At 37.0% G+C, this 26,189-nt stretch overlaps 2 protein-coding genes across 4 annotated transcripts in view; both read right to left on the minus strand.

Moving 5' to 3' along the window:
• The window catches only part of rimbp2 (RIMS binding protein 2), a 177,179-nt gene extending 166,143 nt beyond the window's left edge, over positions 1-11,036 (minus strand). The window contains exon 1 of one of the 2 annotated variants that reach the window (XM_038296240.1): positions 10,857-10,988. In XM_038296240.1, the coding sequence (XP_038152168.1) occupies positions 10,857-10,979 (123 nt within the window). In that variant the 5' untranslated portion in view covers positions 10,980-10,988. Of the gene's footprint in view, positions 1-10,856 lie in introns of both variants that reach the window. The other variant, XM_038296211.1, reaches the window with a different exon arrangement.
• Positions 11,037-14,554: 3,518 nt separating this feature from the next.
• stx2b (syntaxin 2b) lies at positions 14,555-25,437 on the minus strand. 2 transcript variants are annotated; one of them, XM_038296265.1, is made up of 12 exons: positions 25,334-25,437; positions 25,033-25,232; positions 24,874-24,951; positions 24,681-24,780; positions 23,372-23,446; positions 23,221-23,294; positions 22,154-22,262; positions 19,088-19,161; positions 18,828-18,965; positions 18,632-18,742; positions 18,399-18,513; positions 14,555-16,202 (listed from the first exon to the last, which is right to left on the minus strand). In XM_038296265.1, the coding sequence occupies exons 2-11, from the start codon at positions 25,060-25,062 to the stop codon at positions 18,418-18,420; spliced, it is 885 nt and encodes a 294-aa protein (XP_038152193.1). In that variant the 5' UTR covers positions 25,063-25,232; positions 25,334-25,437; the 3' UTR covers positions 14,555-16,202; positions 18,399-18,417. The 2 variants fall into 2 exon arrangements, with proteins under 2 accessions (XP_038152193.1, XP_038152202.1); XM_038296274.1 differs by having other exon boundaries at positions 25,033-25,256; positions 25,334-25,421.
• Positions 25,438-26,189: the final 752 nt, after the last annotated feature.

The following is a 26,189-nucleotide window of genomic DNA, read 5'->3' on the forward strand; positions in this document are numbered from 1 at the left end:
ATTTACATTCAAAATATCTTATTTCAAGTATGTTTATCTAATTATTTTGTTTCAGGAGTAAAAATACTAATTCCATTGGCAAATCATCTTATTTATCTATTAAAATTAAGGGTAAATACACTCAATTTAAGAATTTTTTTACTTAATTCTAGATGATTTTTGCAGTGTACGTCTTATTTTGGCATTTGGCCAGTTAGATGAGCCCCTGAATGATATATTACATACTGTACTGTAGTTGAGAAAGAAAAATGTAAAAAGCTAATTCAAAAGTTAAAAAGTACAGTTCAAAAGTTAGTAAGGCTAGTTAACAATTATATTTAGGTTTATAAACTAAAAAATATAAGTGCCGGTATCGGCATCCTTGCCTCTAAGGTTGTTGTACCAAGAAAATCTTTCTTTTACTTTCAGTGTTTCTCCTGAATTTCTTACAGAAGCACTTTTGTTATATTTAGTCCTTGGACTGTCCTCTACATTTCCTTTTAAACATCAATCTTTGTACTAAAATATTCTTTCTGCCATGATTAAGATCTAAAGAGAAGCGTCATCTGCTGGTAAGACCCTGTAATTCAGTGAAACGGTGGAATCAGAGTAAAAAAGTATGCAAGAGGGGGTCACTTCAGTGGCTAAAAGTTGGAGAGGATTTTGCTGGGAGCTGCGGGGAAGTGGGTAGGGAAGTTTGTCTAACACTAACTAAAATATAAACATTTTACATTTAAGATTAAAATAGAAAATTAATCTGTCAATCTGCTTTATCCAGAACTCCTCAGGTCGAAAAGTTTGAGTTTCAGCTGGTTTAATTTCGTAAAAAGTCTTCTTTAAGGAATATTTGGCTATTTGATTGTTAATCGATTAATCAAAAAAAAAATCAACACATTTGATAATCGATTTAGACTTAGACTTCTTTATTTGTCATTTTGTATGCACAGAGTGCATACAGAACGAAATTGCGTTACATACAGCTTATGAGCATTGCATTGATATTTCAAATGGCACGAGTTATACAAAAAGTGCATCAGTGGTCAAAGTGTAAACAGTGCAGAGGATAAAGACAGTGTGCAAATTGCAATGGTTCAGTGCAGATAGGCATTTGTGCAAAAAATGCGTTATTGAGAATAGAAATGAGATGAACTTAAAGGGCTAAAAGTAAAACATTCAGCAGCATTGATGCCCGATAATGTGCAATAGGTGCAGAGTTCGGTTTGTGGATCAAAGGTTCAACAGTCTGATCGCAGTGGGGAAGACGCTGTTGCAGAACCTGGTGGATCTGCAACAGTCATTAGTTGGAGCCCTAGTCTCACTGTTTAACCTTTATTTTGCCTAAATAAAAACTGAATTCTTTAATTTTCTTGTGATAAATACATCCATTTCTTTAAAGGGGTCATAGAATGATTCTATAGGGTATCTTGTGCTGGTCCTTAAGGCCTCTGAATAGGGTGTGTAACATTTGGTTGGGCTGAAAATGGCATATTTGCTGTTCTTCTAATGCAAGCCTGGTTAAAAGCCCCTGAATGCAATATCAATATTAAATATATATTACCCAAATGAGGAGAAGGACAATTTCTTGAAAGAAATAGTCAAAATAATAACAAATGATGCAAAAGGAATGATACTGATGGGAGGAGATTTTAATACAGTACAAAATAATATATTAGATAGATACCCTTCTGACTTGGGACCACAGACGATAAAGTCTAGAATGCTAAATAATGTTACCAAAGAACTTGGTCTTATTGATGTTTGGAGAAGTATCAATCCTAAGAAGAGAGACTACACATTCTACTCAAATCCACGCAAAAGCTACTCTCGAATAGACTATTTATATATATCTCAACAACATATACATAAAGTATTAAAATGTAACATAGAAAATATAACTATAAGTGATCATGCACCTATTCTGCTAACTTTAAGTACAAGTGAAGAATCTTGCTTTAGATACTGGAGAATGAATGTATTGATCATCTCCAATGAAAATATTGTCAAAGAAATCAAAGAGTCAATTAAGGAATACTTTGAAATAAATGATAATGGGGAAGTTTCACCAACAATATTATGAGAGGGAGGAAAAGCAGTGATAAGAGGGAAAATTATAGAAATAACATCTAGAATGAAAAAAGCCAGAATGAAAGAACAAAACGAGGTGGAAAATAAGATCAAAGAATTGGAAAGGGAACACAAATTAGGGGATAAAAATATAATGGGAGAACTTAAAAAGGCAAAGAATAAATTAGAAGAGATATTAACTGTCAAAGCAGAAGGTTCTCTACGCTTTACAAATCAAAGGTATTACGAAATGGGTAATAGGGCGAGTCGTCTTTTGGCATTTCAACTTAGGAAAGCCCAAGTAAATAGGCACATCTCCAAAATAAAACACCCCTTGAATATGCAGATTAAAACACAACCGAAAGAAATAGCCGAAGCGTTCGCAGAATATTATAAAAACCTGTATGATGATTCGGACAGAAATAATCAGGAAGATGAAACCTCTTCTTTTCTCAAAAGAATTAATCTCCCAACCTTATCAGAAGAAGAATCGCTGGAAATGACGCGACCTATAACTCCACAGGAAGTTCTGAAAGTTATTAAAACCCTCAAAAACAACAAATCAGATCAAACAGGATTTATCCCAGGCAGGCAGGGAGCAAACAACATTAGAAGGTAATATCATGTGCAAAACTTAAACCACAATCTTCCCTCCTGATTAGTTTGGATGCCCAAAAGGCTTTTGACAGGGTAAAACTGAGTTTTCTATACCAGACATTACTAGGATGTGGGTTTTCAAAGCAATTTGTTGAATGGGTGAAAATAATTTATAAAAATCCAAAATCCCGAGTTCGAATTAATGGATATTGCTCAGAATTTTTTGATCTCAAGAGAGGAGTTAGACAGGGGGACTGTTTAAGTCCACTACTATTCGCGGTTAATGTAGAACCATTAGCAGAAGCAATAAGACAGAATAAAAAAATTCTTGGAATAAGAGATGAGGGAGGGGTAGAACATAAAATATCATTGTTTGCAGATGACTTACTAGTAATGTTAACAGAGCCACTAAGGTCAGTACCAGCTCTATTAGAAAGCCTTAAAGAATATGGGAATATTTCTGGATATATGACTAATGAAAGCAAATCGGTAGCAATGATGTTATCAGGTGAATGTCCAGCACAACTAAAAGAGAAAGTAAAGTTCAAATGGACCAATAAAGGATTTAGATACTTGGGTATACACCCCAAACTACACAGTTATTTGAAACAAATTACGAGAAGCTTAGGAAGGAAATTATAAAAGACCTAGAAAGATGGGAGATTCTACCTCTCACCCTCGGGGGGAGGGTAGAGACAGTCAGAATGAATGTCTTACCGAGACTACTGTTTATATTCCAATCACTACCAATCTCCATCCCCAACTCGTTCTTTAAAGAGATGGATAAAAGAATATCAAAGTTTGTATGGCAAAATAAAAAAGCAAGAATTAAACTTAAAATACTCCAGTCCCCAAAGAGTAATGGAGGGCTAGGTCTACCTGAATTAAAGAACTATTATTGGGCTGCTCAATTGACAGCCATAGCCCTGTGGTTAGCAAAGGATCAAGAGACAATATGGGTAGATATGGAGCAAAGGGCCTGCCCAAATCTGTCCCTAGATACACTGCCCTTCACAACAAAGCGGGTTCAAAGAAATCTCAAGATTCAAAATTACTGGATTAAGGAAACAATTAATATTTGGTCAAGAATAAAGAAAAAATTTTACTTTCCGGACTCTATATCAAGAATTGTAAAAATAACTAAGATTCCAGACTTTATCCCTGCTACTATGGACACAGGGTTTGAGAAATGGACGAAAGGGGGACTGGTATTTATAGAACAGCTTTTTAAAGGGTCAACAATGAAATCTTTTGAACAAATTCAACGGGAATTTAACTTACAAAAAAATGATTTTTACAGATATCTGCAGCTCAGACATTACCTTCAGAATCATAGTGAATGGCAGAAAATCTCAACAGACATGACCAAGACGGAAGAAATTATATTATCAATAGCAAAAGGTGAATCAAAAAAAGCTATGATCTCAAAACTATACAAAAGCCTACAATATGAATCCAATATCAATAACAAGGGGATTAAGGAGAAATGGGAATTAGAGGCTAATATAATAATAGCAGATGAGGACTGGGAAGAAACATTCAGCTTTGGACACAAATTAACCAACAGCCCAACATGGAGGGAATTTGACTGGAAAGTCAAGATGCGTTACTTTAGGTCCCCAATTATTACATCTAAATATGGGGGGACATCCTGGCTATGCTGGAGAAACTGTGGAAAGGTGGGGGATTTTACTCATATATTTTGGGATTGTCCAAAGGTGGTTAAGTTTTGGAAAAATTTGCAAACAGATATAAAAAATATTTTAGGCATTTATTTAGATCTGGATATATCTGTATATATTTTAGGAATAATTCCCATGGACTTGACCAATAAAGACAATTAATACTTGATCGGGGTCATGCTCCTGATTGCGAAGAAGTGTATAACATCTGCATGGTTAAGGCCACAACCTCCTAGTATCACAGAATGGAGAGATAGAATCAGAAAAGTCTACATCATGGAAAAAACAACATCAAGACTACAATTTAAGCTGGAGACCTTTGAAACTAAGTGGAAACCTATAGCTAAATTCATATTGGGACCTTGACACCTCTTTGTTTTTTTTTTGGTTTTTTTTTGTAATTGTGTTTTGACTTTATCTTGTATTGTGTGCTTTTATTACTTTAATCTGTTTTCCCAGTGTGCCTACTGTTGTACATTTCACCTTAATCATAGTGACTTATACATCCATGAATGTTATTAATGAATATGGGTTTCTCTTAATTGGGCTAGTGTTTATTTGAAGGAAATGCACCTTTATTTGTCGTTCTTGGAGGTTCTTTTTGTTATTTTCTCCTTCAATAGCACCTGGATAACTGTTAATGGAGCTGGAATAGACAGCCTGTATGTCTGATGTAAATGAAAGGTCTAAAATGATCTAAGAAGATATTAAGATGTGAATTGAGAGATGTGACATGGATGGACATATGTATGTGTTGATATAAAAATTGTTATTGAAAATAAAAAGTTCAAAAAAAAAAAAAAGCCCCTGAATGAAACGACAGGTTTTCTTCCTTTTATGGTATGATCATGAATATTTAGATGAGCTGTGCTCTGATTGGTTGGTTTACAACGAGCGAAGCTGCTGAGCAAAGACTCATCATAGCAACAAGCACTCACTCACTGAAATATTGTGATTGTTGATATGGTAGGGTGACCAGACGTCCTCTTTTTCCCGGACATGTCCTACTTTTCACACCTAAAAAAATGTCCAGGGGAAATTTCAGAAGCGTCCGCGTTTTTGGTCGACTACAGTGCAGCAGAAGCGAGCTGTTAGCTCTGGGGCTGGTCCGGGAACCCCAGCAGACGAGGGCAGGAGCCAGCAGAAGAAGGAGTGACCGAACCCAACCCAGTGATGGTAGCCCGGACACAGGTGTTTCCGTGCTTCCCTCCCGCCTGCCTACAGGGCCCTAGCCCCTCTCCTCCGGCTGAGGACGGGCGGCTCATGGCTCTCTGCTGAGGTCCAGTCCAGTCAGCGGCCCAGCAGTCGAGGCTTTACAACCGCCCCCGCGGTGCGTGACAAAAGTACAGGCCAGAACCAAATAAGGCAACATACCTAGTTTACATCAACTCGGTGCTTCGTTTGGATTCGCCCGTTTTACGGTGAAGTTTAGAACTGTGAGATTTGCAGAGAAAGGAGGTGTCGATGGGGTTTGAACTTCTCTGTACGTCCATTTCACCCACTGAACTGTCGTTATTCATCTATGACAACGTAAACTGGGTTTTACATTCTATGACCCCTGTAAGTGTTCCTATCATGCTTTATTGTGCCTCTGTGACGGACAGTAGTGACTAGGTTTAGTGCGCTGCTCCTTGACTTGTGTGACTCTAATGTGTTCTTAAAATAGTAGCTCTGTGAATGCCTGGCTACCTTCAAATGTTAGAAGGGACCTAAACCTGTGCAGACAGCTGTCAACAGATGTCAGAGGGCAGAACAGCAGCAGCTTCCGGCCTGCCTCAGCCAAACTGACTTGGACACGTCTGGAGGTGTAAAAAAACTGTCTTGACATCCCCTTTAGTGAAAGATTTTGCACATTAGCTAAAAGCTGAGTGGGGCTGAGACCTGGGCTTGCATCTAAAGGGTTACTGGAAATACATTATATTTAAGCCCAGCTTCAATATAATCTGGAATACAGGGTTTTTTTATGTAGTAGTTTCTTCATGCAGTAATAGAACTATATTCTCCTTATAATTCGTTTTGATAATTTTATTGTAATGTGTCAAATCAAACGACTCATCATCTAGACAAGAATGTGCCATCAAACATTTTCCCACAGGTAAGCAAAGTAAACTGGCTGTCCCAGTGGGAAACTTGGATAAGACAGTTATCCTCCTATTAGTTGGCAAACGTTCACTCAAAGGTTTGGCACAGATTCCTTTGTGGAAAAAACTCTTATCTGCCGATGGAACAGCTGTAAGCTTCTCACACTATTTGAACGACTGTAACAAATAACCTTTGTTTGCAATAAACACAGTAACAGGGCAGACACTTATCTAGATTTCATTGTTTCAAGGTTCAAAATACAGGGATTTAAATAAATTATTACATTAATGCTGAGGTATTATAGCCGCAATAAAAAGAGCCACTCTGCATGTAACTTAGTTTAGTTTATATGCAGAGGATGGTGGTAACATTCAGGAGGAGGATGTCTTGGAAGTCAATGACTGGATGCAATCAGCTGGTTTTCCTAAACAAACTATTGTCTCTGCACTTTTTACTTTTACTTAGGTAATATTGTTGTGAATACACCCGAGCACGTAGGACAGCCTTACATAAACATATCACCATAAAGATAGACAATTAGGAGGACCACTTATTTTGATGATCCACTCAGAAAAAGAACATCCTCCACCAGAGCATGTGAACGGAACGGAGCGCTGTGCAATTTCCACTCCCCTCTCAGGAGGATATTCGCTCGTTCACTCTGCCGCTCAAAGTTGTGCCAGGACGCTCTGCGCTCAACCTAATTTTCTTGCCATTGCTGCGAAATCGCTCCGCGTTCACTCCAATTCTCAATTGAAGGCATTTTTGTTATGATCTTGGTTCTGTTGGTTTCATGTTTATCCATGTTTTCTTTTCTAGCTTTATTGATGTGTTCTGGATTTATTTTAGTTTCTTAGGTTTTCCATTGCTTGTCCTCTGTTGCCCCCTTGTGTTTTCTTTTCCCTTGGCTTCCTCGTCAGCCCAACTCACACCTGCTCCTTATCAGCTTGTTAGTCCTGCCCTTTATTCAGTCATCCATAAATACACTCCCTGTTCAGTACCTCAGTGCTGGTTCCTCGTCTTACTTTGTCTCACCCTGATTCCTTGTGATGGTTTTCCCCTGATGTCTCCATGGTTCTATTTTTTGTTTTATTTTTATGTTGGATTCCTGTTTTTGTTGCCTGATCTTCAATTAAATATTTAAAGAACTCACCAGTGCCTGTCAGCCTCTGCATTTGGGTCCTCACAAAAACCTCCAAACAAATCGTGACAATTTTCTGAAATTTTTCCTTCATGTAATTATGCCAGGGCCCTGGGACACAGCGTTTGATATAATGGTGTGGCCGATACATGTGTTTTGTCTTATTTAACTGGTTGTTAAATTATTTCCGAGCTGTGAACGTAACACCTCACTCCATTCCTGTTGCCCTGCATTTCCCATTTAATTATTAATCTAAAAAACTTATATCAAATAATTGTTATTTTACAAATTTTATAATCCAGCATTTTTAATTGATGTTGTGGGCACATTGGAACGACCTGGATTGGAGCAAAATCCTGCCTCCGGCCTTTGAATTTAAAACCGCTCTGTGCTGCACCATATTTCTTGCACTCCGCTCACATGCTCTGTCCTCTACTATACCTTTAAAGTCTCAGTGGTACCATATGCTAATGCTGCTTTTGTACAGGGGTAGACAGCAGGATGGCATGTTTATCTGCACATTAAATTTAGTGCCACCTCCTCCACCAAGAACCAGGAGCCAGTGGATGAAGGTTAGTAAAGAGAGAAACGCCACGCTGATTTTGCACATATGCACAGTGAAGATTATTTGACCAAAAAAAAATTCTAATGAATGTTTACATGGACGCCAATCTGAACGGCAACCTGAAAATGTCTTTCAACTTTCACAATTGTACACACACAGACATACTATGTTTAAAACCCTAAAGCTTGACATATTTTGCAGGGTCTTCATTTAATTAATCTGATCTAATATACACTGAAAATCAATTTTTGTTTCCCAAAACTTTTCCTCCTGAATTTATTCACATCCCCTAATGGTTAAATCCTGTGCAGGCAGGGAGCAGACAGGGAGCAGCTGCACCTTGGCTGATAAGTTCAGGATGATCTGTGATGCAGTGGATCATTTCACTTATGAAAAAGAAAAAGACTTTCTCGCATATATATTAGTGTATACATTATCTGTATTTTGTGTTTTTATCTTTAAAAATTTAAGCATTTTCTACTTTCTCCCGCTTCACATAAATTCTTGAAATGTGTTTATATCCCACAGCAGTTAATACCACTGACACTGATGGCCAGGGGTCAGACTTCTAGCCAGATCTCCAGCTGTCAGGGGGTCCATGGAAACAGAGCAGGTCCCTTACAAAGTAGAGGGAGACCAGTAGGAGTAAAGATCTGCAGAGCTGGAATTGTCAATAAATCCATCAAAATGCGGCCATGAACCTAAAAACCACTCTATATGGCACCACTGAAATAATTTTGTAAAAAGGGAGTGGGCCAAAGTTCCTCGATAGGCCTGATTATCATCATAAACACACACTGACAGCAGCTACCAGAACAATTGTAAAACTAGTCACTGAAATAAACTGACCATCAATAGAGCAGAAACAATTAATCAGATTAATCTATTAATACAATAATCATCAACTAATTTGGTATTGAATCAAACCATTACCAAGTGTAACTTAACACAGACTAAAACAACGGCTAAATGAATAACAAAACATAAAACGTTTTTCATTAAAAACTAAAAATCTTTATTTTATATCTGTCATTACATGTATGTATCTTTTTTACATGTTTTACTGATTTACAATTCATTTAAAATGCACAATAAGTTTTTTTTTTTCAAAATTGTATTTAATAAAAATGTTAACTTACTTAAAGTACTTTCTTTTAGATTGATTAGCCTGAAAAATATTTGTTAGATTAATTGATTAATAAAATAGTAGGCAGCTGCAGCAGCCCTAATAATTATTAACATTTAAGAGTGAATTAAAAAAAATATTCTATTTAGTTTATTTCTATAGAGCCAGTTCATAACACATCTGTTCCAGCTTGCTTATCTGTGAATACACTGCTCTTTTCCCTATCCATAATTCTTTTTATGTTCCTGTATCTGTATTTTTGTATTTTCATCTTTCTTTTTATTTATCTTTTGTATTATCTGTAAAGTGACATTGAGTGTGAAGAAAGGCGCTGATAAATAAAATGTATTATTATTAATATTATTATTATTATTATTATTATTATAACACATGTCATCTCAAGACACATTACAGTTCACCAGATCTTCCAGTCAAAACTGTTTCAAAGTTTTCTATCTAAGGAAAACCAGTTGATTGCATCGGCTCATTGACTCTTCAGCAATCCCTCAAACTGAGCATGCTTGTAGCAACAGTGGAGAGGAAAATCTCCCTTTTAACAGGAAGAAACATCCAGCAGAACCAGGCTCAGTGTGAGCTGCTGATGCCAACTGGGGTTCAAGGAGACAGAAGCAGGGATACAAACAGAAAAACACCAGAAATAGACGACTTTGAAAGACAGCACTATGCATGTGTCCAACCCAACTGTCAAATCTAAACCAGTACTACAACAGCTGTAGATAAAATACAACAGCTTTCTGGTTCTGTCTGTGTGTTTATGCCAAAAGTTGGTGGCAAAACTTTACCAACATGAAAGCAGAAATGTCCCCCATATCATCAACACATCATAAATGTGATCTAAAATTGTATTTATGCATTACAGATATATAAATGTTAACATGTGTCAGTTCATTTCAACCACTTTGACTGTGTGCTCAATTTAATGATGTCACCAGTTTTCCCAGAGGGGGAAACAATACTCAAACATTAAGGGCTGAGGTTTAGCAACAGTTGTGATAAGTTAGTGTGGTACATCTGTTCAGCATTAAAGTAAAAACAACTTTCATCAGTTAAACATGTAATGTATTTTTCACCCTAATGATGCTCGGTGATTGTTTTTTTTCAGTAGTGTCTTTGTTTCATTTGACTGTTTTCCTGTAATCAACCCCACATACTTTCTTTTTAGATCCAGTATTGAATCCTAACACCTATTATACCCTTCAATCTTGCTATTAAATTTTTTTAACTTTTTTATTCCGAGTGATTCCCAAATGTCGAGAAATTTAAATCACATAGAAAATCTACCCAGACGCAAAACAATTTGTGATCTCTGTTTAACAATGAAATTATTTAAATGCATCTTACATAATAACATGTTGGGTAATCTTAGCGACAAGGAAATATCCCATTAAATACGCAGCATGATTCATGTTTAGCAGATATTCAACAGTCGTGCTATAAAAAAAAAAAGCTTAACTAGGTAAAAATAGGTGAAGGTTTTCATCTGTCACAGAATCCTGATGATGGTTTTAAGCATCAGTTGTTGCTGAAGCTGTTGTGTACAGACCCAGTTCAATCAAAGCCTTTCCTCTGAAAGCTTCCCAAACAGCAGTCTATTCCCACCTTATCTGTGATTCTCGTCCGGCTGCTCCTCTTTGCTGTGGGTAACCTTTGTTTCTGGCTTTCCACCACTTCTCTGTGAGGTCTCAGGAGTTTCTCCACCGTGCAAGTCTTCTCACAGCCCATTGTCCCCGTGTACATGACAGCAGATAAGCCACCTATCAGTCACATTATACGTCTCAATGATACTTCCTGTTTGTTAAGAGCAGTAACCCACCATGACAGAACGGTTTGCATGCTTCCCCCAACGCTTGTCATGGTTAGCAGTGCAGGATGATGTCATAACTCCAGCATGCTGAGATTATAAATATCTGTATTCTGCAGAGTTACATAATAATGGATGTTGGATTATTCTAGGCACAAAAAGACACAAAAGATAGCCCAGCTGCCAAAGGAAATTTAAATTTATCTTCAAGTTCAACCTAATATATTGAAGAAAAAAAACATTCTTATGGTTATTGATTAAAGGGTCTTGAATTTTTATTTTAAGGCTCATGTGCCTCTAACCAAATAATTGCTGGTGTATCATATAGTACCAGAGTTAGAAGTCAGAACAATATATACTCTAACACATTTATATATATATAAATATATATCTAACTGATTAGATGTTAAAATTAGATGCTAAAATTAAAGCCTCTGTTGTAAATGTAGCCACAGGGGATAGCGTGACAGAAACTAATGTGACTATACAGGGCGTAGTGGTCAAACCTTCAGAACAATACAGTTTCCACTGTGTCAACTATGCTTGCATGTAAAAAAAAAAAAAAAAACAGGGCAGGATAGACTATTAGATGGAGAATTTTTATTTGCTATCAGCTCAAATGTCAGTAAACACTCTACTGTGCAATGAAATTCACTCTTAGGATTGCGATAGAAATATATAGAGTAGAAAAAAAGCCCAGACAGCCATGTTAAAATCACAGAGTTTTGTGATGTATCATAAAATTATTGACAAACTTTTTCCAACTTTAGTTTTAGCAAAGACAATCTGGTTGCATGAGGTTGCACTTAAAAATATTTACTTTATGAATTTTCTGATTCAATTTCAATATTTACCCTTTCTGTGAACAGACCAAGCATGAACTCTAATCAACCTAATTATCCTGAAATAAAACCATAGCTTCTCCTAGTAAATGTAAAGATATCTTCTATGTCAATTACAAGGGACTAAAAATGACTTGTTCATGACAAAATGGAAATATCCAACTACCTATAACTGCTTTCCTGTTAGGAGCAGTGGGGCAGGGCCTGTGTGTATATCAGGATACGTCTGGACCGGTCAACAGTACATGCAGAAATATTTAAACTTAAATGAAAGCCAGAGTTTATTTAGCCTTATAACCAGGTTTTTAAAGGCTCCTCCTTTAGTGACCGCCAGCTTTGTCTCATCAGAAAAATTAAAGAAAAGGCATAGAAATAGCAGGAACTTCTAACTTTTGCTTAGAAAGGGAATCTAACTTTTATATGCTAAAAGCATTACATAAAAATTTCAAATCCATCGTTGTTTTGTGTTATTTATGGTTTTTATTTTCTTTTTTTCTGTTGGTTTAAAATTTCTCATTGTTATTTAAGGGTAGTCTTTAATTACAGTTTTGTTTACTTTACTGTAAGTTCACTTTTTCCTTATTCTCCTTATTAGTTTAGTCCCTAATAAACAGGTCTCTGTTTTGGTCTTGCCACATGTTTTTCCTTGTTAGTGCATTTCTTTTTTCTTTTTCTTTTTAGTTATTCAGCTGTCTTTGTATTTGTCTCTACTTACCTGGTATTCTCTGATCAGATTATGACATCTATGTTAGTTTTATTCTGCTTTAGCTCTCACTTTCTGTCAGTATGCAATCAGCTTATTGGATACACCTGTTGTACGACTTATCTAACACAATTCAGCAACCTCTTCCCTCTTTATCTAATGGATCTTTCGTTTATTCATCAGGGGATAATACTGTTTGCCATGCTATGGCTTAAATATCCATGCTTGCCACATCATACTACAGTAGCTGAGGGGTACAAATTTGCATCAAAAGCAGAAAAGTACAGCTAGTACAAATGTACTGCAAAGACAAAAATTCTGTGTGATGCTGATTTTTTGGGACCAAGCTGATTAGCACAGGAGGCCAGTAGTAATGCTTTTTTTATAGCTTTAATTGTCATTACACTGTCACAATTAAAGAGCAATGAAATGAACTCTCTTCATTGAACCCATCCCCTTGAGGAGCAATGAGCTGCCACTGTGCCCCTGGAGCAGTGTGGAGTTAAAGGACTTGCTCAAAGACCCAGAGTGCCAGTCTATGGCAGTGGGTCTTGAACTCAGAACCTCTGGATTCCAAGCTCTATGCCCTAACTAATAGGCTGCCACTCCCCCCATCATGCAGGTCACTGTTGGGAAATGTCAACTATGTTCACCTTATTTAAGTTAGACACATGTTTGCAACAACTTACATAGCTCGACTTTATGGAAAATGCTTTATTAAACATTTTCCTGATCCATTCAACACGGCAATAATCTATCTGTCAGAGACCCTTCTGTTAAGAACAATTACCGTCTAAACACAATTAAACAGTAACAATGTCCACACAGCAAATTATAAAGTTAATCATAGTATAGGGTATCATGATCATTTTAAAACATAGTATGAATCAGTGGTTTTTCAAGTAGGCTAAAAAATACTATAATGCACAGAAAAATTATGAAATCACTGACAAAATACATTGGTTTCTAATCAGTGTGAACAGAAAAAGCAGCAAGATTAAGTAAGCCTGCACAGAATTAATCATCATGGTGGCCGATGTGCTACTTCTTCTTTGAGATCAAGTTGAAGCCTAGTTAAACCTGGAAAATCTAGGAAATCCCCACTTATATTGGTTTTATGAAGTGGGCCTCTGGTGTTAAAGGCTGCTCTATCATTTTAAAGATGACATCACATCTACAGACCAGCAGTCTACAGACTGACCAACTTCATCTATCTCCACTCCACCGCCAGTTTCAGGAATGGGGTAGAAACAGCCATATTCTTTGCTCCTGTTCATGCATATCTATCAAAATTAAGAGCTATGTTTCCTGCCAAGGTCTAAGCGCCAAAGACAAAGTATTTGTATCAATAAATTTCTCCTAATTGTCCTATCTCTGTGTGTGAGTTTTTCAGATTGTAATATAATGATCTTATTTCAGTGATTCATTTTTCTTTGATTACTTCCTTTATGCCAATGTAGTATTTTTGTCAGGTACTGCACTTTGAATGGTCATGCTACTGAACTTACATGGACAATACTTTGAACAAGGTCTCTACGATCTCTGTGGCTAATTATTCATGAAGATCCACTGAAGGCAATTGATGACGTGTAGCAGTATGGGAGTACAGAGGGCTTAACAAAAATGAAAGCTTATCTTTTCAGGATTAGGGTTTCATTTGTAGATTATTTACATATTTATATGTACATTTACAAAAATGCATTACTTGACAAATTAACATGCATGGTTGTTAAGTAACAATATATGTAAAGGTCAAAGGTAAGGCAACTTATAAGGTAGGGTGAAATACTCCTGAACTATTTTTTTAATTCAGTAACTTTTTAATCATCTTCTGAACTGAATGTTCCTCTAATGTTCCTGTAATGTTCCTCTGATCGTCAAAATAAAAGGAGAAACGAAGTTGCCCTCTGTGGGCCGACTTACTTTCTCCTCTAATCTTGTTTGGTTCATTACGCCAGAATCAAATGTTTTGTGCAAAGTGCCCATTAGGCCTGAAGTAAACAAACGCCTCTGTTTCCATCTGCTTTCTGCTACAAAGGCAATGTAAAAGGCAAACCCTTGGAATAACATTTAGAGGCTAGCCATTTCAAAGATGCGGAGGTGTGCAGTTTTTACCCATGTGTTTACTTTATTATATTTAATCAGCAAAACAGTACAAGAAAATAAATCATTTTACACCAACCCTTTATTTGTGATATTTTATTTACATCATTCAGAAATGCACTTTAAGTACAAAACACAGAAAATAAAATGGGCGCTCTTGAAAGAATGATCTAAGGTAAAGCATTAATGCACCACTTTTATCATGATAATTTCAGTCATCACACCCTTAAGTTTAATTAAGATTTTCTTTGCATTTTCTAAAGTATCTATAAGTAATAAATCTGTTTTCACCTTTAAATTTCTAACCTAAAAAAGTAATAAAAGTGGGAGGACAACAAGTGCTGGCACTGCAACGTTAGAATTTTACATTATACATGAAGGTTACAACAGTTGGATCTTCTGAAAATTCAAATCACATTTTTAAAGTTTGCAACTAGTCATGCTAAGTTGACAGGTTTTGCAACAACATCTTAAAAGACTGATAGACCTTCATGTATTCTTGCCAAAAAATGAAGCTTCAGCCAGCAGCTGTTCTTCCTAGGTCAACCTAGGGCTGTGCAATATGGCAAAAAATGTGTTACGATATAAGCCTGTCATATCAGTCAATATCGATAATTTTTTGCTTTTTTCTTTATCTATTCGAAATAAAGCCTGAGGGAGAAGAAGGCCACATTAAAATTGTAACGCTAACCCAGTATGAATGTAATCTTTAACCGGTTATCTGTCACGTCCCATATGCAGCATGTATATGGTGCTTCCACATTTGCAGCCTATTACTGCCACAGTAAGGCTATTATTTATCATAACAATGGTTTTATATGGCAGGCTAGACCCTCCCCTGGGTTAAAGAACAGCATTTAATATAATATATGGTTTTTCAGGCATTTTTGGCAATTTGGTGAGGCCAGTTATTATTTTAACTTTTAAAATTAGGTCAAACTGACCACCAACCATGCTCCTCTGTCTGTATTCCACAGAATACCATGTAGCCCTGGATCAGAGTTTCAGACCGAAAATCTACTTGGACATACTTTCTATTGATATTGATCAGTTGTCTATCGCAATATATACTGGTAATGATTTAGTGCCAAGGTCTTGGTGAACCTCAGAAAATGGTAAATTAACCTATTAAATATTTTTCAAGTGGAACAGTTCCCACAAAGTTATGCACTACATATAAGAGGTATCACACATTTTTTTATATACCTTGTAACAGTAAAAAACATGCAAACAAGCAAGTGTGAAGCAGAACCCTTTCCAGTGATGTTGTAGTGACCTTTATGCTTCCAGTTTACTAGGTGTGATGTGCCTTTTGCAAACTACACTTGCATCTCTGTGCTAAGGAAATCTTTCTCGTAATGGTACCGAATGGAGAGCTGTGGTCTTGTTGTGGAGATGGCCCTTTGTGAAGAAAGAAATTACGCCATAGACTCAAGCTAGCGAGATGAGTACGGTACAAGCAGGAAGCCTCCGCACAAGGCAAGGTAGAGAAATGTCTGTAAAAAATTAGAGGAAAATGATCAGTTAATTATGCAAAATAGTACTTAGAAATTCATTAAATGACCTATATCACCCAAAATCATTCTTTTTAACTTTGCTTTAAAGTTATTCCTTTTTCAAAATCATGCACAAAGTGGTATTTCCCTTGATTTATTAATGTAAATAATCCTGATGAATTCACACCCTCCCTGTCCTATAAAAAACAAGTGGCCTTCATTTTTTTAAAATAGAGCAGTGATTCCCCAACTGTTTAAAACAAGTGATTAAAACCAAAACTGCACAGTGACAGCAACTGTTTTCTTTTTTTGGTAAGTATCATAATGTGTTTTTTGGCTCTAAATGGTCTACGACTTTGTTTGGCTTTCACAATAAAGAGTCTAGTCACCAGATTTTGCTTGATGCCATGTTTAAGCAACTTTAAGTCATGAAATGCATGGCACCCATATGAAAATAGACGGAATCTCAGTGAAGGCAAGTGTCTTTCTTTCGGTTTTGAAAACTAACATTAGAAAACAACTATCACTTCATGGTAAATGAATGCTTCAGGGGGCCAAAGGTAGTAGTTCATATTACAGATGCCTATAGTTGTTATTAGGAGGCTTAAGAACAATAGAAACAATTTTAAACTATACTACTAGAGACCTGGCTAGTGACCCAAATTAGACAACTTTGTCCCTCATTTGGAGAAAACATGAACTCCAAAGTCCAATCTTTTCTGATTCATAAACACATCAAATCATAGTAATAACTACACTCTCCGGCTGGAAGTGGTAACTAAAGGAAGACTAGACCTTAGCTAATGTAGTGATAGTGGTGGGTTAAAAAAGAAACCAAAGGAAGTAAAAAAGTTTTAAGTTATTCAAAGGAAAGTCTAGGCCTACTTTCTATCCAGACAGAGCACCTGTTCATCTGCCAGCTATATAAAGACAAAAACTTTGGCTGTTGCTGCTCATTTCGCTCCTACACGTCTTTCAATTTTTCAGCTGTCTCATTTTATTTTTTGGCTAAATCAATCAATCAAAACAGATGCTAATATATGTAAATTAACATTTCTAAACAAATGTTTAGAGTTTAGAGAAAAATAACTTAATTGCACATTTAAATGAACTGTAAATTTGAAATACACATACATGCATATACACATATTAGGATTCTTCCTTTAATTTAAATAAAAAATATTTTTGTCGTTTTTTTCTCAATTACTGCTATAAAGGTTTCTGATTCTTTCACATAATAGCATGTTTTAATTTCTGTCTGCCATTACTCTAATTAACAATTCATTTTGAGTATCAAATTAGTTGATGATTACTTCAATATCTGAATAATCACGATTTATCTGATTATTCATCTCATTTCTAATTTTATCAAGTTCAAAAGGTTCCTTGTGCCAAAGGACATCAAACTTGGACATTTTGTCCAGCTGGCAGAGTACTGAACAGTAAAGGATCAAGGAGCCAGCTTTTACAGATACCAAGATCAAGCCTGTAGTTTTATTCTTTAGAGCTTTCAACCCCTGACAGTCCTGGGTTTGGAAATCTTTAAAAAACTGAAAACCTTTAGAGTCAAGGTGAGGATGTGCATCCTTGTTGAATGCAGACGAAGGCTAGCTTTGCAAATCCCTAATCTGAGATAGTTGAAATCTGAAGAGAAAATGCAAACTCCATGCAGAAAGACCCTAGGCTGGTAATCAAACACAGGACCTTCTTGCAAGGCAACAGGGCCGCAAACTGCACCCTTGTGCAGCCCAAAGATGTATTTCTGATCCAGTTAAAACTGTAAAACTCCATTCATTTGTTAGATAAAACAAAGGTCCAAGACTGAAATTAATTGCAAATCTTTGATCTCTACCTCTTTACTTACTTTTGACATGATAATACAGTTTTATTAAGACAACCAACTGAATTTTCTGCCCAAAGAGTGGAAGTTTTTGTGTGTGTGTGTGTGTGTGTGTGTGTGTGTGTGTGTGGTCTTGTTTTACCTACAATGTGAGGGAAGTATTTTGTAAAATATCCTACATGCGAGACTTACAGGTACATATGGGGACATTCAACTGGTCCCTATATGGTAAAGTTCTGTTCTTTGAGTTGGGATTAGGTTTAGGACTAAGGTAGGAATTCAGTTTAGGTTAGGATTAGGTACATTTTGGTAATAGTTAGGGTTTTGTGTGTGTGGTGTGTGGTAGGGGCCGTTACCTCCCGCAGACAAGAGGCCTCATTGAGGGCGTTTGGTTAGTCCAACAGACAGGCCAACAATTAACGCAATGACAGCAAGCAGGATCAACACAGCAAAGGCAAGGATGGTGTATTTCTGCCAAGTAAAGTAGTTACATTATATTAACTTAAAATATTTAGCTTCTGAAAATATGTCAACCTTTTTCAACATCTTGAATGTTTTCATTTCAAAGATAATTTAGGGTCACACATACCCTACGTGATTTCTTCTGGTATCTCACTGCCTTTTTAGTCTCTTCTTTTGCACGGTAAATGTACTCAGCTGCATTGGAGACATTATTCTCAATATTGTTCACCATGTCCCCCTGTGAAATATAGCATTAGTCCTAGAATATCAATATAAAAAAAGTATGTGATATGACAAAAACTATTTTTATATAAAGCTAATACCTGAGTTTCTACCAGCATTGCCATGTCCATGAACATTGCATGAAGCTCCCTGATGCTGGACTCCAGACGCATGATGTCCTGGTGGCGTGACTCAATCTCATTTAAGGCCTGACGGGTGATTTGGGAATCAGAAATTATCTGTGGGAGAAAAACAGATTTCCCAACTTTGAACCAAAATATAACAGATAGTGAGCTCCTCCCAACAGATTGACTTTAACAAGACTAAATCACAAATTAATGAATAAATGAATGAAACATACATCAGATGTGAAGATTGATGGGTTTCCACTCTCCAGCATGTCCTCGAGTTCCTCATTTGAGGTCATTCTTCCAGCTGCAAACAGTCAAATTTAAATCTTTTCAGATATGGAGGAATTGTCTACGAATTTTGCAATCTTAGCCCTCATAGAAAAAAATGAACGAGGACTTTATGGCCCACTGGTTGCTGGCTAATATCTGAGGATGTAATAATAATGTGTGGGATGCTGGCTTATCAATTAAAACTCTTGCATACAAACAAAAACCTTGCAGTAAAATGTTTCATACATCTAAGCATAACGTGTGAAGTAACGTACCAAAAATGATACAACATGCCTGAGTTAGATGTAAGCTGTACATTTTCCCATGTTCTTGTGAGGTGTAGATGTAAATGCACATTGATCTGTGCACCACACCACATGAGATGCATGTAAATTATCCAAGGGGGACCTTCATTCTTGTTAAATTGAAATGTTTTGGATCAGCAGATTAATTTCTAAGACTGTCAAGTATGGGACAATGAGGAGACATTCATACTTCCATGAATAAACTACATAAACTTGTGCTTTAGGTATGTAGCGACGGTAGCTTTGGCACTGCTGGAGAACATTCCCTATATTAGAATTCAGAGAAGATGTGCATTTAGTTATCCCTATGAGCTGCTGGTATGTGATGATGCATCACTGATTAGCAGCATTACAGGGGGAGAAACCTTGCATCAACTGTGCCAGTTTAAGTTCTTACTTCACTGCATTCTTTGCAATCAGAGCTTTTCAGAGGGAGATGACTGGCCGGGTATTTCACAGCCATGTCTGAGCCGTGCCCTGCCAGTCAGATGGAAGGGCCTCATCTATATTTTTGCTTATATACATCAGATTCCTCTAAACCATGACAGTAATCAGAGCTATGAATGCACCCATATTGCAAAAATCTGTAAACAAATCTGGTTTTGTTTAGGAAAAGCATTTTCATTTAATATACGTGTACTCTATTTGTGGCTTTTAGGCTTGTTTTTTTTTTTTTTCCTTAAGTAATGTTCCTAAAGTTTTTGTTAAGTATTTTACGTATGTGTGTCTGTGTATGTGTGGGCGCATGCAGCATTCACATCATTACAATGATTAGATATAACTGAGCTCAATGTAGCAGCTACACAGTGGTGAAAAAGACATTGCAGAGCAAGATGAGTAAGCGCTGGGTAGTTCACAATAAATATCCTTCATGGTGTGTAGACAAAGTCGCTCTGTGACGGCCTGACAGCTCCATTGCCATGGTTATTTGGATACGTGGTGGGTGCCTTCAGGGTATTCATACCAATTTGCATATACATCTGCAGGAAAGGAGTGGGGCGATCCTTAGGCCACATGCAGTTGTGCATTCGAATGAACGAGAGAAAGTTGTGCGGTTCCTGTGTATGCATAGTTTTATACATTTGAATATTATTTTGGGTGTTTTTCCAGCACACGTTTCACAATTTCACCCTACAGCCAACTCATAGTATAAGAGCTGAGTGTACATGAGGCCCCAGCTCCATAGCAACATCTCTGAATCCAGCTGGATGTACTATCATTGCTGGCGGCTAACATCCTTCTGTCCAGATCATGAAACAGTGGCTCATCTTACATCATGATACTTTGGTACATCTTTGAGCTCAAACCTGAAGCTGTATAAAAAAAAAGACTATCCCCATATGTGGGACAGCGCATTGGTTATTATCAAATCAAACTGAACAGAAGCCTGTCGAAAGGCCCTGCTGATTGAGGAGTTACACTGATCTGTTAAGTAAGTACTGCTGCTGATTGAGTGTGATTGCATGGAGCAGGCGCTGCCCTATTCTACCAACTGCTGGTCGATCATCTAAATTCTAAGAGATGATGTTACTTTGATGATATTGTTTGGACAACAATCACAATTGTACTTCAATATATATTTGTTACTAGTTGCTATAATTTCCCATTGGATTTTAGTGGTGCTTAAATTCCTAACTGAGGTTGCAAAGGTAGTAGTTTGAAAAGACCTTGGGTACAAAGGCCTTTGCATTGCTCACAAAGAAGCACGATGTGAAACTCTATAAAGAGAAAGCATTGCCTCCTCTTGTGCAACACTCTCCCTGGAGAGGCAGATCACTGTGCAGGGGCTTATTGTGTCACACACCTTTTGCAACGCCTATTCCTCGGAGGCACAAACCGAGCAAAACACACAGAGTAAGGAGCACAACCTAACATCTAGCATAAAGTCTCTCCATTCCAAGTGATTTACATAAACAAACTATGTCAGTAGAGATTGAACATTTTGGTGTGTTTTGCTGAAGACGTGTGGACTTCAGTTGCATGGGTCACCCAGGCCCTCTGCCCATTTCCCTGGCAACGCAAACACAAGAGAGTCTCCAGTATCACTATCTGCTTTCTGCAGTGTGGAGTCATGGAGCCTACCATTAAAGCCACAGGGACCGGGAAAGACAGCCCTACTATAGACTTTCTGTTATTCTCTTATGTTAAAACCATGGATATGTGTCCTACTATGGATCTGACAGTAACAAACATTCAGCTTGTTAATGGGAATAATCTAATGTCAGATTAGAACTGCTTCTTTGTTTCCCATCTTGTATTTCAGGTGCATAAATTCATGTTTTGTAAACAGGGTTATTGTATTGTATTCTATTATATTTTATCATTATATAAAAAAAAATGTTAGAACTGTAAATTTACAGTCATTTTTACTATTTTTCAAGGCTGCACTTTAAAAAAAGATGAAATTGTCCAGAGAGCTGTTTCCAAACAAAATTTCTTTTTGTTTTTACACATGTGTAAACAAAATGACAAATAAAATCTAAGTCTATAAATGAGTCTTCTTAAATATTTAGCTTAAGCTTACATTACATACATTTAGAGTTTTCCCTCCAATTGTGTTTATGTAGTTTTCATGAACATATCTAAAGTAGTCGGGCAGTTTTACACTATTTGACATCAGTTAAGATGGTAAAGGAAATGCAGCTCATCACTTGTTTTGTACCTCATAGGTTAAGACAAAATGCACATTTAGGGAGTGCACATCAAATATCGGTCACTCACTGATCTCCAACTGTCTCTGGATTCTTCCTTTGCTTCGTTCCCTAAAGGTCACTTGGGTCTCGTTGTATTTGGTCATGACTTCCACAAACTTCCTTGACAGCACAGTGTGCTGAGGATGAGAGAAAAATAAAAGTGTTAGAATTCAAATGCTCTTCCAAAGTGTGAGTGTGAAAATTTTAAGTTGTACTGAATCCTTGTACTGAATGTCAAACTAATCGTTTGCACTGATTTGGGGAATTAGCACTTGTTTATTTCCCTATTCCCTAAGTAAAAGAGAAAGAACTTCAACCAATACTATAATTGATATTCTTTTATAGCAGAGGTAACGGATTAGCAGACCGCTGTCCGGATCCACCTGCTGGCTAATCCGGACCCAGCCTGATTTAAAACATTTATAAATTACTGCATGTTGTCTGACGACAGTGTCCAATTTTACTTGCACCGTTCCTCCTGTTAATATGGTAAAGCCCTTTGGTGTGTCTGCAATCAGGCTACACGTGATACAAATTAGCCAATGAGCTGCTGTCAGTCTGGGTTGCTGCTGCTGCTTCTTTTAGACACCTGCTGGAAGAACGGTGAACTGGTTAAAGAAAAGTGAAATGGTGCTCAAAGATGACCCTGCATATTTAGAGGATGTTTGGCTCAACCTGCTGCTGTGAAGCAGGATTCTCCACCATGAACAGAATCAAAAATAAATCTGGATCCAGGCTCAAAATGAGCACCATAATATGTGCTTGAAGACAGAAAAAAGAAAGAAAAACAAACCGAACTGAACGATTGTTGTTCTCTACTTCAAAAAACACTTTAGATTTAAAAATGGAAAAATATTCTTTTTTTTTTAAATATTTTTTTATTTAAAAAGTCGATGTATAACATGGATGCATTAATTAATTATAATTAAAAATGTCTCTTTGACCTTTACTGGTTGTTGATTTTCTTTATTCGGACCCCGCTGATTTTTAAATGGTTACCCCTGTTTTATAGTGTGCAAGAACAAGGAGGATGTGAAATAATTATATTTATGGGAAATTACATCATTCTTTACTGTCATCGACTGCTTGTCTGACCTGAGTTTTCTGTATCCTGAAGTCCACAGACGCTCTGTTAGCGACGTCGTCCTTTGGCATACTTTGCTCCATGGCTAGGAGGGAGAAAGGATCCAGCGTTAATTAACTTCACACATGTTAAGAAAATCGTGACTATCAGAGCTGAACTCACATTTTAGTTTAGTTCGCACCACGTTGGCATTCCCTTTGATATCGCTGGTCAGTCCATCTAATTGAATCTTTGTACCTTTGGAAGGCAGAGAGGAAGGAAACTGTAACACTGATTACTGTTTGTCTTCTGCATGTTTTGAATTTCCTCTTTTATCTTGGTGTAGCAACTGTCCTCAGTCAATGAAGCCAGTGTCTAAATGCAGAACCTCTTATCTCTACTGGTGACCATACAAAATACAGATGATGTCATAATGAGTGACACAGAAGTCCAACAGTTCTCCCTTCACATTCTGCAGAAAGCCCCTTATGCCTCTGTATGTATGTAGGTATGTATGTAGGGGAGCGGAGCAGTGGCCTAGTGGTTCGGGCATTGCGCTTGGGTTGCACTGGTTCTGAGTTCAAGCCCCATTCCCACAGACTGCCGCTCTGGCTTCCTGAGCAAAGACCCTTAACTCCACACTGCTCCCTGGGCGCCGCACAATCGCAGCCCACTGCTCGTCAAAGGGGATGGATTAAATGCAGAGATTTCATTTCGTTGTTCTGTACTTGTGACAATAAAAGCTGAAAAAAAAAACTAATCTATAGATGGATGGATGGATTTTATCCAGAGTGTTTAAGAACCCTGCTCCCCAAATGCACCAGACAGATGCCTTTAAAGCACTCGATTTCCTTTTATCTTTTGCAATCAAAAAAATTTCCTTACGCCTCTAGACACCACAGTGCTCTCAGGCTCTAAGTGGTCTTTTACAGGTCGGGTCAGACCTAAAACTACCTCAAAGTTTCAGGTTTTTGTTTTGTATTTTTCCTGAAGTAATGTTCCTAAAGTTTTAGTTAAGTATTTACGTATATGTGTGTATGTGTAGGCACATGCAGCATTCACATCATTACAATGATTAGATATAACTGAGCTCAATGTAGCAGCTATCTAAAAGTTTTTTTTTCCCAGACAGGACTTAATGTTTTGCGAGAATTAAAAGACCAATTAAAAGTACTCTTACTAACCGATAATTGTCGAATCTCGACAAAAAACTAGATAGATAGATAGATAGATAGATAGATAGATAGATAGATAGATAGATAGATAGATAGATAGATAGATAGATAGATAGATAGATAGATAGATAGATAGATAGAGAGAGAGAGAGATAGATAGATAGATAGATAGATAGATAGATAGATAGATAGATAGATAGATAGATAGATAGATAGATAGATAGATAGATAGATAGATAGATAGATAGATAGATAGATAGATAGATAGATAGATAGATAGATAGATAGATAGATAGATAGATAGATAGATAACTTACTATGGTCTGGGTTGGGTGCAGATAGGATCATGCTGTGCAGCTTTTTCACCTCCTCCACTTGGTAGGATATTTTATCAATAAGTCCCCTGACTTCCTCCACCTTAATTGATCAATTATTACATTAATTACTCATTGGTGTGTGCAGTTATCCTAATGCACATCCAGGTGTGCTTTAGTTTTTAGTCAAACGTACCCTCCTGAAATAGTTCTCCATAAAACCGTCCCTGCAGTCCTCTGTAAAATAAACATCTTCTTCTGCTTGGTTGTTATTCTGTGTGAATTTAGAAGAAACAAATGCAGTTCTATGCAGCTTATCCATCAGTGCCTGTGAGCCCTGGTTTAGATAACTTACAGCAGTCAGCTCAGCCAGACGATCCTTCATTACACTTTCCTTTTCCAGTTCTTCTCCAGCTCAGAACTTCAACAAAACATCCCTGGATCTTTATCAAAAACCTCCATGCTGGGTCTCCCTACGGCAGACCAACCATTGCGCGGACTGAGGCTCCGATAGCGAATGGAAAAGTTAGTATAGGATCCGCTGCGTCAATCAGACTACAAGACAACAATGGCGAAAATCTAAAAGTTTGAATTCAAAGAAGTTAAAAGCGGCAGCTTCGCAAAGCAGCTTAACAAAAACTATTTGTATTTCTTACCTGGAATCGATGGTGTGTATCTGTTTCAGGGCGGCGATTGTAATCCACCAAAGATCCGCAACACCGCCCCGACGAGGCTACGCCTCCTCTCCAGGTTTGGTTTTACGCACATGGAAACGCGCACTCACCACCAATAAACATTTAACAAACAGGTATCCAAGTACATGCTAGAATTGTGTTTTTAATTTCCCATTGATAGACTAAAAGCTAAAAGTGATTTAATCTGGATCTGAGGTATCAAGACTTAAAAAAAAAGATAGTTTGAAACAACCATTTTAAAAAGAATAAACACAATTCAATTCAAATGAAATTCAATTAAAAGTGGCCATTTTAATCAAAAAATAAATCTATAATATGTACTATTCCTGAATCATGAATGTGCTTGAAAAAAAAAAATCCAAAGAATGTATTTAAAGAATTTCTCCAGAATAAAAATAAACTACAGTTGTAAAACCTTGAATTTTACTTCCAAATGTATTAACCTGTATTAAACTGTATTTCAAGAACTATAAAGTTATCATTCTCTCCCTTTTATCTCCTCTTTCTTTCATATTTTCTCCTATTTCATGTTTTTCCTTTCCTTTTCTACTTTCCCATTGCAGTGTCCATATAATCTGTAATACTTAATTCAATTCAGTTTATTTCTATAGCGCCAATTCACAACACATGTCATCTCAAGGCACTTTACAGTTCACCAGATCATCCAGTCAAATTAATTCAAAGTTTTCTATCTAAGGAAAACCAGTTGATTGCGTCAACTAATTGACTCAAATGCAATCCCTCACACTAAGCATGCTTGAAGCGACAGTGGAGAGGAAAAACTCCCTTTAACAGGAAGAAACCTCCAGCAGAACCA

This window comes from Cyprinodon tularosa, unplaced genomic scaffold (assembly GCF_016077235.1).
Source record: "Cyprinodon tularosa strain WSP-4 unplaced genomic scaffold, ASM1607723v1 ctg11, whole genome shotgun sequence".
NCBI classification, from domain to species: domain Eukaryota; kingdom Metazoa; phylum Chordata; class Actinopteri; order Cyprinodontiformes; family Cyprinodontidae; genus Cyprinodon; species Cyprinodon tularosa.